This window comes from Carcharhinus amblyrhynchos, chromosome 19, assembly GCF_965287045.1.
Source record: "Carcharhinus amblyrhynchos chromosome 19, sCarAmb.v2.hapA, whole genome shotgun sequence".
Lineage (NCBI taxonomy): Eukaryota > Metazoa > Chordata > Chondrichthyes > Carcharhiniformes > Carcharhinidae > Carcharhinus > Carcharhinus amblyrhynchos.
Genome location: NC_137342.1, coordinates 18104812 through 18120831, shown reverse-complemented (window position 1 = coordinate 18120831; position 16020 = coordinate 18104812). Strand labels below are relative to the sequence as shown.

Sequence of the window (16020 nt, the reverse complement as noted above, 5' to 3'; positions counted from 1 at the left end):
TCATCAGCTCAGGGCTTGACTGAGGGACTCGACATTGGGGAGCGGACGTGGAGGTGACAGGGCAATGAGAGTCACCCACCCGTCTTTGTTATTGGCCCACCTGCACCCTGTAACATCCACCATGCGAAACCCCTCACGACATTACCAATCTCTGGCTTGGGTTGCTTCTTGATCCTGGGACTCTGGAGCTTGCTGTTTCAGAGACCTGCTTTCCATGGTGCTGCTAAGCACAAGAGCTGCTGGCATCTGAGTGGCCAGCAATCTGGTCCCACCCTCACCCCCAACCAGGGCCTTGATTCCAGGGGAAGATTCGCTGCTGGCCTCACCACTATCTAGTTGGTGTGAAGTTTAGTGGGCCTTCGCAGATGTCTCAGCAGCTCTTCAGCTGGCAGGTAAGACCCCCCCATATTTCAACCAGAATCCACCCACTGTTCCACTGGTGGAATGATCGACAACCATAGAAATCCTACAGTGCAGAAGGAGGCCATTTGGCCCTTTGTGCCCGCGCTGACACCAATCTCACCCAGACCCTATCCCCGTAAAGCCACATATTTAACCTGCTACTCCCTCTAACCTATGCATCCCAGGACACCAAGGGGCAATTTAGCATGGCCAATAAATCTAATCCACATATCTTTGGACTGTGGGAGGAAACCAGAGCACCTGGAGGAAACACATGCAAACATGGGAAGAATGTGCAAACTCCACACAGACAGAGACCCGAGCCAGGAATCGAACCCAGATCCTTGGAGCTGTGAGGCAGCAGAGCTAACCACTGTGCCACCATGCTGTCCGTGGCCACAGATTGAAGGTGATTGGCAAAAGAAGCAATGGAGACATGAGGAAGTGAGTGGTTAAGATCTTGAGTTCATTGCTTGAGAGGGTGGTCGCAGCAAGACATTTGCCAGGGAATTGGATTATTGTCTGAAAAGGAAGAATGTCCAGGGCTATGGGAAGAAGACAGGGGGGTGGGGGGGGGTGACTCGCAATGAGTTGTTCCTACAGACAGCCAACACAGATACAATGGGCTGAATGGCCACCTTCTGTCCTGTAACTATTTTATGATACAGTTATCATTTTGGATTTGATTATAATGTCTGATGTTCACTGTAGATGGCATAAAATAATTTAAATGGTATTGGTACTTTTTTGTGAAATGCACCCAAGCATGACTTCTGCAGATTGCCTATTTTAAAATTATTTGCCTGGTTAAAGTTTCCAGTGAAATATTTGTTATTTTTCTGCAATTTGCGTGATGTTAAGCATTTGAACAATGGATTGGCAAGTGAGCACAATTCTGTGGTGTTTCTTCCAAAACTCGAGCAATCATGATCTCTATTTGTAAAAATAGTCAATTAGACTGACTGCCGACTCCAGCCTGTCTAATCATGCCCTGTTGGGAACGTCTTTGAAGCTATTTCACTGTAATGTTTTACTATCAATAACAATTACATTGGATCTTACCCGATGGGGAAAATGACAATCCAGTAACTTAACTAAGTGAATGATGTGCTTCGAAGTGAATTGACCTCAAAATATTGCAGGGGCTGTTATCTGCAAGGTCTCCTGTAGCAGCTCAGTAAAATTCCTGGAAATGGTGTGGCAGGAGAGATTTCCTTTGTTTGACATCAATTTCCAATCATTGAAGGAAACAAGGCAGGAAGAACCTTTCTGAATTAGGCGAGGCTTTTGCATCCTGTGCATCCATTTTGTACAAAAAGGCGACACTTTGATTGCTGGTTTAAAAAAAAGCTTTCTGTGGTTCGGTTCTCTTCTAAACCAAGTATCATGGTGACCACTTTTGTTGAAGAAAGCTGTAGATAGTGCTGCTGGTATGTCTGAAGCTGTAAAGAGACTGAACAACCCAAACCACAAAGGGATGTACTGAACTACAAAATACTCCCAGACACACTCATTTTCAAACTCTTTGCGCAGTTACTTACTGCAATAACTTTTGAGACGTCAACGCTATCTGATTTGTGCAACCGGTTTGAAAATGCCGAAGAAGCAAGAGGTAATGCTTTTGATTAAAGCTAGCATTGTTTTTTTTCTCTCTCTGAAGTACTGATGTTACTTTTGCAACAAAGGCTGAATGTTTACAGAAATAGTAGAATGTGAAAAAAAATTTGTAAATCTTAGATTACCTTTGAGTACGTTTGTAGCAGTGTTTTGAAAACAGGGCAAGATGAATGACATGAATAATTTGTTCCGTTAATAAATATTCAATATGTCTTCAGTTCTGCTGCGTCTTGGGCACAGTGTTACAAATAATCCACATGTGTGCTTTGTAGACAGAGAAGGGTAGTGCCCTTCATGAAGCTGCCTTGTTTGGAAAACTGGATGTTGTCCGAATTCTACTAGAAGCAGGTAAGATTGAATTACCTCTGTTATGTTACTGTTTCCCACTAGAATTTCCTTTTGTCACTTATAAAGGGAAAACCGTCTTTCTTCACCCATATCCAATTTTTCAGGGCCCTTCCAGTTTATTTTGCGCATAGGCATTTCGGATTTCCATTATTTTTAATTGAGCATGTAAATAATTAGCATTTAGCAACTTCCTTTGCTGCTACTTCATTTTGTAATTAACCTTACTTATTAGTTACAGGAGAGGTGGTGGGCAATACTCTAAATTTAATCAGGTGCCCCATTTCTGATGATAATAGAAGGGGCATGTTGTTTTGGATGCGAACATTTCTTAATTCCTATGATAAGTAGATCAGTTTATCTGGGTCAATACCACTGATGAAAACATAATTATTAACACATTCAATAGTGATTTCACATAGAGTAGTTTTAACCCTGATAAGAACCTGCTCTTTTGATTTGAATGCATTTAAAGAGTGTAGTGTGTCAATTTGCTCTTTAATTGAAAGGTTTGTATCTAATTATGACTCAGCCATAATATCGTGTACTACAAAATGATATAGAAAGCACAGTGGAATTTGAAAACTAGTGTGATTTTATTTCCAAAATAGGTTTCTAAACTGGCTGGAAGACTACACTTACAATAAGTGTACAAAGCATGAGAACTGATAGGTTAAGTTAGCCCATGCTGCTAGCTTTGGCAAAGATTACACTATCTTCAGTTGTAAAACATGAAAGTCAAACTGTCCGTCTTGGATAACTAACGCGAATTCCCAACAATAGCATGGTAGAACAGAATTTATATCATTTCAAAATTCCAGTCAGACAGGGTGTGAGTTCACGGCTTGAATTTTGGGGTTTGTTGTTAATACAATTAATAACAGATGCTTCCACGTCATTGGAGGTAGAAGTAAGTGGGGTTTAGTGCCTTTTTGTGCAGATTTTAATTTTATATTTTAGGGTTTTTGGATGGTGCCATTCAAAGGTGAAGCAACCTTGTTCAAAATGGTGGTGTGCTTTGTGTTGTGCGGACGTTGTTGGACCGAGCTACGTTGGAGATAATAGTGAATCGTGCAGTTGTATCGACAGTGTGTACAAGAACGGGACCAGACTGCGCAACACACTCAAACCTAGAGATAGATGGCCAAATTTTCTGAGTCCTCACAATATGGATACGCTGCTTGTAATTTTCAATCCCTTGGCAATCAGAGATAGTAGAACGTAAGTAGCAACTGTCGGGCATGCACTGATGCTAGTGGTGTGAGGACTCTGAAAATTCTCGCTGTCTCCTCCCTCTCTCTTTCGTTCACTCCTCTCTTTTTATGATTGTGATTGCTTAATCCCTGTGGCACAACCATACAGAAGAATCTGAAAGAAATCCCATGGTAGATAAGATTGACATTCGACTGGATTGAAACAGGCAAGGATATTTTCTCATTAGCCATTGCAACAAACCACCAAGTATGCATAATTATAGCAAAGACATGTAAGATGAGCAAAGTAAACTTGCCCCAGTTCCATGATCAATATAATGAGACAAAGGACTTTTTACCAGCACAAAGGTGAACAGGGCTTCTGAAAGTGGAACCGTCATCCTGAATGAAATAGTCCATTTTACAACTGGGAATGGATTTGAGGAAATGGAAGAAGGGACGGAGACATAGCTGCAATGGAAGAAAGAACTGAAAACCCACTCTTGAAATGATCCCCAAATAATGAGGAGAGAAAACGAGAAAGACACAAAATGGCACAATGTGTGAATGGGGATGAGTGTCAAAGTGAGAAACACATGGCAATAGTTCCAGATCACCCATCATCACAACCCAATGGCTAACAATGACGTACGTACCAACTGCTGGCATCTTCAGCTGAAAGGAAGCATTTCAACCAATGTTCCAGCTTGTTTCAGCAGGAAAACTCAAGTTTGTTCAATTAGTTAAAAGTCAACAATTGCAATGTGTCACAGTGACTATGTTAGAATGACTGGAGCGTGTTAGAGTTAATCAATCCAGCGTGATTTTCGCTGATTTTAGATGCTGACGGTCACGAGGCAGGAATGTTCCGAATTAAGCTGATGGCTTTTGGGAGCTGCCGGTTTAAGATAACTCTGTTATCTATGTTGGGGTATAGTGCCTTTAAGAGAATGGGTCAGGTGACCCTGGGTGAGGGGTGACCTGTCGGTAGACTGCCCTGAGAGGGCAGTTGTCATTTGGAGCATGGAATGAATAAGACTGCAGTGAAGATCTGTGTTCCTTGATGCCTGTGGAGTGAGTTCTTGAAGATACCCCTCGGTACTGAAGCATTTAACAAACTGAGTGAGATTTTCAGGCGGTTGGCCAAGCACCAAAATCCTTCTCCCTGACTTTGGCAACTTTAGGCTAAGACAATTTTAACTCCTCAGCTTCATCTGCGTCCTGTCATTGGCAGCTAACAGGCAGGTTGAAGCAGTGATTTGGACTGCACTGAGGAAGGGTTCACTGCAGCCAGTCCCATCATAGACTAGGGATTTATAGAGAGTCATAGAATCTCTAGAATGCAGAAGGAGGCCATTTGATTCATCGAGTCTGCACCGACAATAATCCCGCCCAGCCCCCATCTTAAAAGCCCACGTATTTACCCCCCCCCCCCCAACACCAAGGGGCAATTTAGCATAGCCAATCAATATAATACGCACATCTTTGGACTGTGGGAGGAAACCGGAGCACCTGGTGCAAACCCACACAGACATGAGGAGAATGTGCAAACTCCACACAGACCACAGAGAGTCTTGCAGTAGGGAAGTGATGGGGACTTGGAACAAGGACAGCCTCAACTGCTCTATCTGAAAAACAAAAGGATATGTTTTAAATGTGTTCTCTTCACTGGACCCTCTTGTCCCTGCTTCTACATCAGAGGAGAGTTATGGTGGTCCCTATTGCAGGCTGTAGTTAAAATTGCATTCAGGGCCTGACTACGTAATGGGATCCTGATTTAAATAAGGATTCCAGCATTTCCTGGCTGCTGTTTTTGGTGCCTCCTCAGAAACAGCAGGCTAAAATTGAAAAGGGTGACAATGCAGAGGGACCAGCTGACCGCCCATCCACTGGCTGGCTCGGGTTAACTCACACCTTTAGTTTTACAAAATGTACTGTAAAAATACAGTTTTAACAAACTCAATTTTCTTTAGGCCTACTACAGCCATTGTTTGAGTTCTCTGGTGTTAGGATTGTATTTCAGTATGTCTATCAGCAGAGGCTACTGTCCCTGTGTGAATAATGAGTTCCAACACACAGTTAAAAAGGCTTGTGGTTTTGTCAACGATTTGATGAACCTTCATATTCAAGGCCATGCATCAAGATTGCTGATGTAGAAGACACAAACGTTACAGCCAAGCCTCCAGTGATGCTCCCTTCTCCACCTCCCAACTTTCGGCTACAACTTTATAACCCATAAGCACATATATTTCACAACCCCTTACTCGCTTTGCTAATAGGTGGGTGGTTTAGTTCTGTAGCTACCGAGACCTTAGACTGGGTTTTAATCTGTTTAACATTTCCTGAGTAACTATTGAGGTAAGCACCATGGAAATGTCCAGTCTGCGACTCTGGCTCAGAGTTTGGGAACATTTACTGAGGACCCTGGGGGTCATTGGGAATTGTTTAGATGATGAAACTTCTTGGGCAATTCCCATGGAGGTCTGCATGCCAAGACTTCCACAAGGTGCCGACATTCACCTTTTGATCCCCGATAATTCAGAGATCAGAGACTGGATGATCTGGTCCACTGGATTCTTTGACGGTGTAATAACTCCAGGAGTCCTTTAGCCCAATTTGTCCATTTCACCTTTTTTAACCACTAAGCTAGTCCCAATTGCCTACATTTGGCTCATATCTGTCTAGACCCATCTTATCCAGGTAACTGTCTAAATGCTTTTTAAAAGGTAAAATTGTGCCCCCCTCTACTACTACCTCTGGCAGCTTGTTCCAGACACTCTCCACCCTCTGTGTGAAAAATTTGCTCCTCTGGACTCTTTTGCATCTCTCCCCCTCACCTTAAACCTATGCCTTCTAATTTTAGACTCCCGTACCTTTGAGAAAAGATATTGACTATCTAGCTGATCTATGCCCCTCATTATTTTATAGACCTCTGTAAGATCACCCCTAAGTCTCATACACTCCAAGGAAAAAAAGTCCTAGTCTACCCAGCCTCTCCTTGGAACTCAAACCATAAAGTCCCGGTAGCATCCGAGTAAATCTTTTCTGCATTCTTTCCAGAGTTGGTTGTAAAGGAACAGTGTTTTATTGCACAACATAAAAGCAGAGCAAAACCACAAGCCTGTGGTGAACACAAAAAGGCCCCAACCAGGACAAAAGTATAATGGATCCACTCATGGGCCTGCTCTACACGGGGCTCAGTATACGAGCTCCACCTGATGAGTTAATTACTAATTCCCAGGGAGCTCGTATTCAATGAGTCATACTGGGAAGTTAATCAATGATTGCTCCATGCAAATCTTGGGGGTTATCACAGACCCTCTGAGCAGACAATTTTCTAGCCTTTCACTTGCAGTTAATTCAACTATAAGGCATGGAATTCTTTTTAGTTGTAAAATAGTTTGCTGAGTTTTCACTCAAATTTCGTCAGTAACAGTGGGCATGAGTTAACTGACCATATTTGAGTCTTTATCTTGCCGCACCACCCTGAGTTTGTAAGTGAAACAGATCAGCCTTTGAATAACAAACATCATTGTGATTCCCATACTTAGGATTCAATTACAATGTACTGCTGTGATGTGTCCCCTCGACCTGTTCATGCAGCACTGAACTTAGTTCTATAATTTTAATAGCTTTTTTCCATTTGTTTGTATATTTGTGATCAAGGTCCCTTTAGTATCATTCAGTAACTAGAGAGTGAGCCTGTTTGCACCATCTGCATTAGAACGGTCAACATCCACAGGACAAAATGAGAAATAGCAATAATAGAAGCTTTCATCAGATTCACCTGAGAACACTAAATTGCTTGTTTCTACAAAACACATTTTCATCTACTTTGGATTTTTATTAACCTATTCTGATATGTAATGATTTTCCTTTCCAATATGAGAAAGAAACAGTATTGTATCTTTCACACTCCTGGGGGACACCAAATTGCTTTGCAACCAGTGAATGATTAGTGCAGTGCAGACACACGTTTGCACAGCAAGGTCCCAGCACCAACTATGAGATAAATGAACAGCTAGTCTGTTTTTTTATCAATTCAGAAGTAAATGGTGTCCAGGGTACTGTGAAAAGATCATCTTTTTATATTCATCCATGGGATGTGGATGCCACTGGCTAGACCAGCATTTATTGCCCATCTCTAATTGTCCTTGAGAAAATGGTGGTGTGTTACCTTCTTAAATCGCTGCAGTTCAGGGTTCAAGGTACACCCACAGCTCTAATAGAGAGAAAGTTCCTGTATTATGATCCAGTAACAGTGAACAAATAGTGATACAATTTCCAAGACTGAATGGTGTGTGACTTGGCGGGGGACCTGCAGATCGTGGTCTTTCTTGAAGGTGGAGGTCACAGTTTTGGAAGGTGTTGCTAAAGTTGTCAAATTTGGAATTGTCCATTGGATCTTTAGCATCCAACTGGAGAAAACAGTATGCTAAAATTTAACTTGTTGTTTGAAAGATGGCTCCTTCAACAATTCAGCACTCCCTTTAAAGTGTCAGCTTATGATATCTGCTCAAGTCGTGGAGTTGAGCTTGAACCAGAACCTGAGTTGAGTCAAAAGTGCTGTCATGGTCTGCTGAAATGCTTTGGACAAATGCAAATATGACAGTGACTCAGTTCTGTCTTGGAGGATGTAGTGCTGGTTGGAATTTTTGTGGCTGCATGTTGTTTCTTTCAACAAATAGAGATTTTGTTGGCAAATTTCAGCACTTACCGTAAGAGTCGGATGTCCTCTTTCCGTGCTGATATGACTCGTATGATTTGTCAGGAGACTGGAAAGAGCTGGACCTTGTAAAATTGCTTTTCTTTTCATGAAAATTAAAGCTGACACTCTAGTGCACTACTGAAGGACTGCCACTCTGTCTGAAATGTGGAGATGCTGGGGTTGGACTGGGGTGGGCACAGTCAGCAGTCTCACAACACGTTAAAGTCCAACAGGTTTATGTGGAATCACGAGCACCGCACCTTCATCAGGTGAGTCACCTACACACTGTAACTTTAGGATTTCCTCAGCTAACCTGTGTGTGCCCGACATCCTGATGCTATGGTCAGTTTCAGAGGGGAAGTGACAGTGAATGTTTGTTGGTGACTTCCCATCCGCCCGCCCCCCCCCCCCCCCGGCAAAATCCAACCTACATGTTTCAGCCCGAGGATGATCTATGAGGATGAGGTTTCTATTGCAAAAACTAGCACCAGTCAGCCCTCGAGACACATGTAAGAATAAGAGTGGCTTTAAACAGAAAGTAACGTCTGTCAGCAGACACAAGAAACAGAGAGGCTCTTTCTTGAAGCTAATGATGTTTCTGCAAAGCTGAAAAAGGCAGGAGGGAGCGAGTTGAGAGGTCTTGGAACTGTTTGTGCTCTGAGAGAAATGAAGCGGAAACTCAGTAGATCAACTTGGCTTAAAAGGAGTCCACAATAAATGTTCAGAAGTGGAATTTTGTTGCTGGCAATGTTGTGTCAAGAAAGCAAGACAGTTTCCTACTCAGGGATGTTTGACTTCTCAGTTCCCATATCTTAATCCATTGTTAATGTCAGTTTGAATCACAGCAGTGGCCATGCATAGTGTTCTAAAGTTAATCCCATTCTCAGGAAATCTACTAAACAGTTCATAACAAAATAGGGCCTGTCACAAAGCACTCAAAGCCAATAGGCTTTGATACCAGTTGACTGATGGTTATTTATTGTTCTAAGATAAATGTCAAAGAAGTCAGGTAAGTTGTTTGTAAATCACTACTACCTTTATATCACAACTATCTTGAAATTCCTCATTGCTATATGCTTAAATTAATTATTTTTAATAATGTTAAGACTATGGCCATGAAACTGAAAAAAATCCAAATCGAATTATCCTGTTTCAAGCTCCAACACAACATTTTAATTGTTGAGTATTGGAAGATGTCAGATGGTATCATGTTCATTTTTATTCCATCTTGGGATTTGGGCATCGCTGGTGAGGCCTTGTTGCTCGTCCCAAATTGACTTGAGTAGATGGAGCTAAACTCCCTCTTGAACCAGTGCAGTTCATTTGATGCAGGTACATCTACAATGCTGTTTGGCATGGAGTTCCAGGTTTGTGACCCTGTGACGGTGAAAGGATGGCAATATAATTCCGTGTCAGGAATGGCCTGTGAGTTGGAGGGGAACTTGCAGCTGGCTTGTCTTTCTTGTTGATAGAGATTGTGGGTTTAGAAGGCATGTTTGAAGGAGCCTTGGTGAGTTGCTGACACACATCTTGTATATTGTACGTACTGCTGTCTCTGTACGTAGTAGTGGATGGGGTGCCAATCAGGCAATGTTTTGTCCTGGACGTCGTTGGGCTTCTTGAATGTTGCTGGAGCTGCACCCATCCAGGCAAGTGGAGAGTATTCCATCACACTCCTGACTTGTGCCTTGTAGACGGTGGACAGGTTTTGAGGAGTTAGGAGGCGATGTTTGTATGTTGTTATTTCACCTTTAGAAATGTGGAGTTAAATCAAATCCAAACTGACTTTTCTTCTGCCTATAATCTTTAAGTGTTGAACTGAGCCTGAATAGTCAGAATCCAGTTTCCAGTAAGCTCCCATTCTTTGGAAAGGAACAAAGTGAATATCTGAATGCTGTATCGTGCATTCTGGTTATCGCTTCTGGTATAAGACTGCCGTTACAATCGAGTCAGGAGGGTCACATGGTTCCCTTCTTTTCCTCCCATTGTTTGACTGCAAAAGGCTTTTGTTAAGAAATGATATACTTGCCAATTCCACGAGTATTTAACTGTTTTTGCTACAACAATAAAAAGACACGATCAGGCAGCTTTTTTTCAGTTTCTAAAAAGAAAAGGACATTTTTATTGTATTTAACCGGTCTAAGTAAGTCGTGTGTGCTATGTACACATGTACACACGTACGTGCACACAAACACACATGCACACGTGTGCGTGCAGACATACACACGCGCGCACACACACATGAAGTTCACATGCACAAATAGTCACAAATTTGGGACAGATGAAGTAATTTGGGATCCAGTAAAATTGAAGGTATTGTACAACTTTTGAAGTTTGGTGACTCGGTTGATCTCAGTCTGAATTTGGCAGCTCTGCTGCTTTCAGCAATGAGGTGGTTCGCAGTTGTTGACGGATGATATTTCTGTTCTTTTGAGCACAACAACTCTGGGTTGAGTTTCTTCTGCGTTCTGCAGCACTTGGATGCTCAAAAGCAGCAAATGGGTTTAAAAAAACTTATCAACTGGCTAGTGAGAGTGGGGGAGGGAGAGAGGCCTCCCATTTGGGCCTACACAGGCTTGTAACCAGGCTGAACTGAATTTCCACAGTGAACATTCTTGAGCAAGATTGAATTTAGTAAACTTATTCTAAAACAAGTGCAGTGTAATTTCTTAAATTGAACAGTTATCCTGAAGAGTTTTCTTCAATTAAGAATGTCAATTTTTCAGGATGTTACGAAGATTATTCACTGTTAAGTGGGAAACCATTGCTGTAGATTTAGAAAATTCAGTCGCATTTGTGTACCATTCTTTGCAGTTAGATACTAATATGTTGGACTTTGCAAACATAGGAATAACAACGTTTCAAAAGGCAATCAACCGTACAGCCATATATCACCAATCACAGAATTGGAACATTAACTTTACTCTTAAATAAAGTGTAATGCAGCAGAGTATTTAGTCACGCTGCAAAAAATTGATCAAAAGACCATGTATGGTATAGGTGGGTTCTGTTGTGCAGCCTGGTTGATGGAAGTGAGGGTTGAACCTGGGTCTTTGACTCTCAAAGGGTTGATTCTATGATGTGCTGGAAATAGAACTTTGCAAAATTATTGGTGTACTATTTTCATAAATGTTGCTGAGAATAGTCAGTGGCATGGTTTTGGACAAGGTTGCAGCTTCCACAATGTGTGAGTTTATCATAAAATCCCTACAGTGCAGAAGAAAGCCATTCAGCCCATCGAATCTGCACTGTCTCTCCGCTGACACTGACAGTGAATCTCCATCATCATCCCCAATCTAGGCCCTAGTCCTATAACTCCCAGGTAATTACCTCACTAATCCCCCTAACCAAAACCATGGGGCAATTTAGCATGACCCATCAATCTAATGTGTACGTCTTTGGACTGAGGGAGGAAACTGGAGCACCTAGAGGAAGCCCACAGAATCAAGGGGAGGAGGTGCAAACTCCATATAGACAGTTACCCAAGGCTGGAATCAAACCTGGTCCCTGACGCTGTGAGGCAGCAGTGCTAACCGCTGTGCCACCATGTCACCCATTATCTAGTGCATACCTGAGTCATGAAGAGCAAAGAGGACACTGGCCTACGAAACTACCTGACCTTGTGCCTCTGCGCCCTGGGATAGGAAGTAGCAACTTGGCTTAGGCTCCCACTCCTGAAGGTTGTCTAATACCTTCTAGTCTTGACACCAGAATGTTTGAAGACAATACAGGCAAACCATTTGTCAGGAATTATTCAGAGGCCAAGAACTGAAGAGGTACCTCATGCTCCCCACTCCCCCCAGAAATTCTTTGGAATTGTAGGTCACTGTGGAGAAAAATAAACTCTACGTCTAAAACTATCTTTACTCTCCATCCTGCTCCATTTATTCTGACAAGGTCCTCCCTTCTCTCCTGAAAGCATTGACTCTTTGGTGTCCCTGGCACTTTCAAGCTCAGTCCCTGAACAGCCAGATTGCACATATGATTGTATACTGTGATTGGCAGTCCTTTAACTGATCCTGCAAAATGCTTACAAATAAAATTATTTTCAGAATAAGGTTTTCATTGCTTGTGGTAATTCTCAGGGGTAGCATAGAGAGAATGGAAACACGGATGCTCTATAGACTACATAGTTGACTTTACTTGAAATTAACATGGTGCAGTCCTATTCCCCTCCTTATTATTAGTGAAGATACAGCAGGATATCTCTTGTCCCAGATTTTGGGGTTGTGATAACAACATAGCTGTCAGCTTTCATTTTCATTAATCTGTGAAACTGACAACGAACTCTGGCAGATATCCAGAATTTTCTGTCAATGACTCTCTGCTTTTCTACTAAATATACTGAAGTCCTCACATATTGAGGTCACCTTAGAATGCATACTAAGTCACAATTACTGCTACCTCTTTGGTCTTAAAGTTGATTTTACATTCGTGGAATACCAATTTTCCCCATTCCATGTTAAAAATCCCCCGATCATTAAGTAATAAAATCTATTTTTAAATTTGTTTATGATGTTTCAACTTCTACATTAACCTAATTTTTATGCCTCACTTTTCATCTTGATATCTACAGAAGTATAAGGAGGATATGATAACATGTTTCCGTTATGGCTTGACTTGCATTTGGTAGGAATTCTTTAATGTGATTGGCTGCCTAGTCTGCATGTTGAGATTGCTATTGCTGGGTATCTCTGGAATCCAATGTCAAGATTTGTAAAATTCATGCCACGGAACTCAATAGACCTTTGCAGGCAGTCACTTTGAGCTCAAGGGTTAGTACTGCCACCTGACAGCTGCCCTCAGATTTGTGGCTATTCTCATTCTGCCTTTCATACCTTAAAAAAGTTGTTTGCAATAATGTTTTGATTCTTGTAAAATTGCGAACTGTCTTGAATGTATTGATGAAGGTGAGCATGTCACTGTGACAGACATACGAAACTGTCAAGGATCAGAAAAGACATTTGGCCCATCAAAGTTAGTTGCTCCTTTCCAAATTAACATGCAACTGCTTTTGAATATTTCCAATGTTTTTGACTCTGTCCTTCGGCATTCTATCTACCTAAAACTGTGCGATGTTTATTTCAGGGATTGATGCAAGTATTAAGGACACGCAAGAATGGACAGCATTAGACATTCTGAAGGATCATCCGTCCCAGAAATCACAACAAATCACCGCTCTGATACAAGGTAATGTCATCTTGTGGCATAAAATGAAATGACAGCACACTGAGATCTTATAGACACATTCCCAAAGCTAAAAGAATTGTTTTCATTTTAAATACGTTCTGAACAATTAAGTCCTGCATTGAATAGCATAAAATATATATAGGATCTGTAATTAAAATGAAAGTGTGTTTCACTAGAAAACGATTGTCTACTCAGCCGAAGTGCAGGAATGAGCCATTCTTTTGTTGAAACCCAATTGCCAGCAGCCTCACGGTACATTTAAAGTGATGAGTTAGTGTGGTACTGGGGAGACTAGCCTCGAGCATGTTGTGTTCTCATCAGCCACTTTGAAGTCAGTGCACAGATGATGTTGAGCTAAACATTGCTTTTGAACCTGCTGAGATTCCTGTTTGATCCAGGGATTTTGTTTTGGGTGTAGGAATTGTAGAACATTAGCCTGGACCTTGCCTCCCCAAGGATTGGGAGTGTGACATGAGAAAGAATCACCTGGTGATTATCCATGACACTACAGTGCAGTTGTATCCTCGTGGTGGCCTGCCATTGGCTGACGGCAGAAATTTCTGGACATGCTGTTGCAATGGGGGCTTTCTGTTGAACGCGCACCTCACTGCTGAGGAACCCGAGACTGGAATATCCTGTCAGCACAATATCTTTGAAATTGGTAACTGCCTTCTTCAGAGCTAAAGAGAGGGAAAAAGAGTGATGGATTTCCTGCTTTTAAGAGGAGGTGGAGCAGAGTAGAAGGTTTGGGGTCAGTAGGAACCAGGAGAGATTTGACAAAGATGTTACGGACCCAAGACTTTGGGTGTGTTAATAATGTTAAAAACTAAAAGTGCTAAAAGTGGCATAAAGGTAAGATTAGCAGTAGAACAAAGTTCGGCACTCTGTGAAAGCAAAACGAGTGGTCAAGTTGGAGGAGAGGGTGCACTGGGGATGAATAAAGATGGGATTTAAAATGTGGGATCAAGATGGATGAGTGAGTTCACAGCCTGAAGTTGTTGGATTCAGAGAACCTGAACCAATACTGCTGCGTTTATGAATGTTTCAGAACGTAACATTGAAAAAGGAGCTGGTTCAAAGAAGCTGCTTTGTGTAGTTGGTCTGAAAGCCTCAGATTTGCAAAAGAATGTGCACAAAACCTTCCCTTACTGATATTAATTGAGACCAGTGCTGCAAAACCAACATCAGTGGAGGGGCAGAGACAGCTGTTGGAGCTGTCTGAAAAAAACCCAGCTCACTTAACATGGTTTAAGTAGCACCTTTGTAATGGACACCCATGGGTTTGGTACATAGTGAGGCAGGTTTGTACAATGCAGGCAGCTGTTTGTATACAGTGGGATGGTGTATGGGGTGAGAATTATTTACAAACGCTGGACTCAGCTAGGTGGAATTCCCCCACTTCTCCTACTTTAATAGAAGTGTTACTCTATTTTCAACACGGTAACTCCTCTGCTGAAATAGCGTAGGCAGGGATGCCAAGTGCTTGCAGTAACTGTTCATATGTTAGTATCTAGGTTGCAAGTTCTCATTCCAAATGCAGCCTGCTGCCTTTATAGGCTCCTGTTAACACTCATGCCCCTATCACCTTCCTTCAGAAAGGAAAGAAAGAGAAAAAGGCAGCAAGAGCAGCAAATGATGAACTGGGAAGAGAGTGAAGGCGGAAGTACAAAGGAGAGAAATGCACCAACATGAAATTGACAGAGAAGAGAAAGCACATAATCTCTGAATTGTCATTTACAGTGTCACAGGATGTGTCACATCGGTTAGCACTGCTGCTTCGCAGTGTCAGGGACCCAGGTTCAATTCTAATCTTGGGTGACTGGCCTTGTGGAGTTTGCACTTTCTCCTTGTGTCTGTCGGTTTTCTCCACGTGGTCCGGTTTCCTCCCACAGTCCAAAGATGTGTAGGATAGGTGTATTGGCCACGGTAAATTGTCCCTTGTTGTCCCAAGCTGTGTAAATTAAGCGCGGTGGGGGGGGGGAGCGGGATGTGGAGGAATTAGTGGAGTGAGTACGTGGGATTATGGGGAGTGGTCCTGGGTAACATACTTTTTCAGGAAGTTGTGCAGACGCAATGGTTTGTTGGAGCAGACGCAGCACGGATTTGTTAAGGGGAAGTCGTGTCTGACGAATTTATTGGATTTCTATGGGAATGTGACTAGTGCAGTAGACAGAGGGGAACCGGTGGATGTGGTGGTTCTCGATTTTCAAAAGGCGTTTGATAAGGTGCCGCACAAAAGGTTGCTTCAGAAGGTTAGGGGGCATGGAGTTTGGGGTAAGGTGTTAGCGTGGATAGAGGATTGGTTGTCTAATAGGAGGCAGAGAGTTGGTATCAATGGGTGGTATTCTGATTGGCGGTTGGTGACTAGTGGAGTGCCGCAGGGATCGGTGCTGGGGCCTCAGCTATTTACCATTTATATAGATGATCTGGAGGAGGGGGCTGAGTGTAGGGTGACGAAATTTGCTGATGACACGAAGATGAGTGGAAAAGCAAATTGTGCGGAGGGTGTGGAAAGTCTGCAGAGAGATCTGGATAGGCTGAGCAAGTGGGCGAGGACCTGGCAGA

At 42.4% G+C, this 16020-nt stretch overlaps 1 protein-coding gene across 13 annotated transcripts in view; it reads left to right on the top strand.

Annotated features, from left to right (window-relative positions):
- Positions 1-16020, top strand: part of anks1b (ankyrin repeat and sterile alpha motif domain containing 1B) — an 833073-nt gene that overhangs the window by 406352 nt on the left and 410701 nt on the right. For 12 of the 13 annotated variants that reach the window (XM_080207323.1, XM_080207312.1, XM_080207322.1 and 9 more), the window contains 2 exons: positions 2292-2367; positions 13354-13455. In XM_080207323.1, coding sequence (XP_080063449.1) covers positions 2292-2367; positions 13354-13455 — 178 coding nt within the window. Of the gene's footprint in view, positions 1-1755; positions 2015-2291; positions 2368-13353; positions 13456-16020 lie in introns of those variants that run through there. The other variant, XM_080207318.1, reaches the window with a different exon arrangement.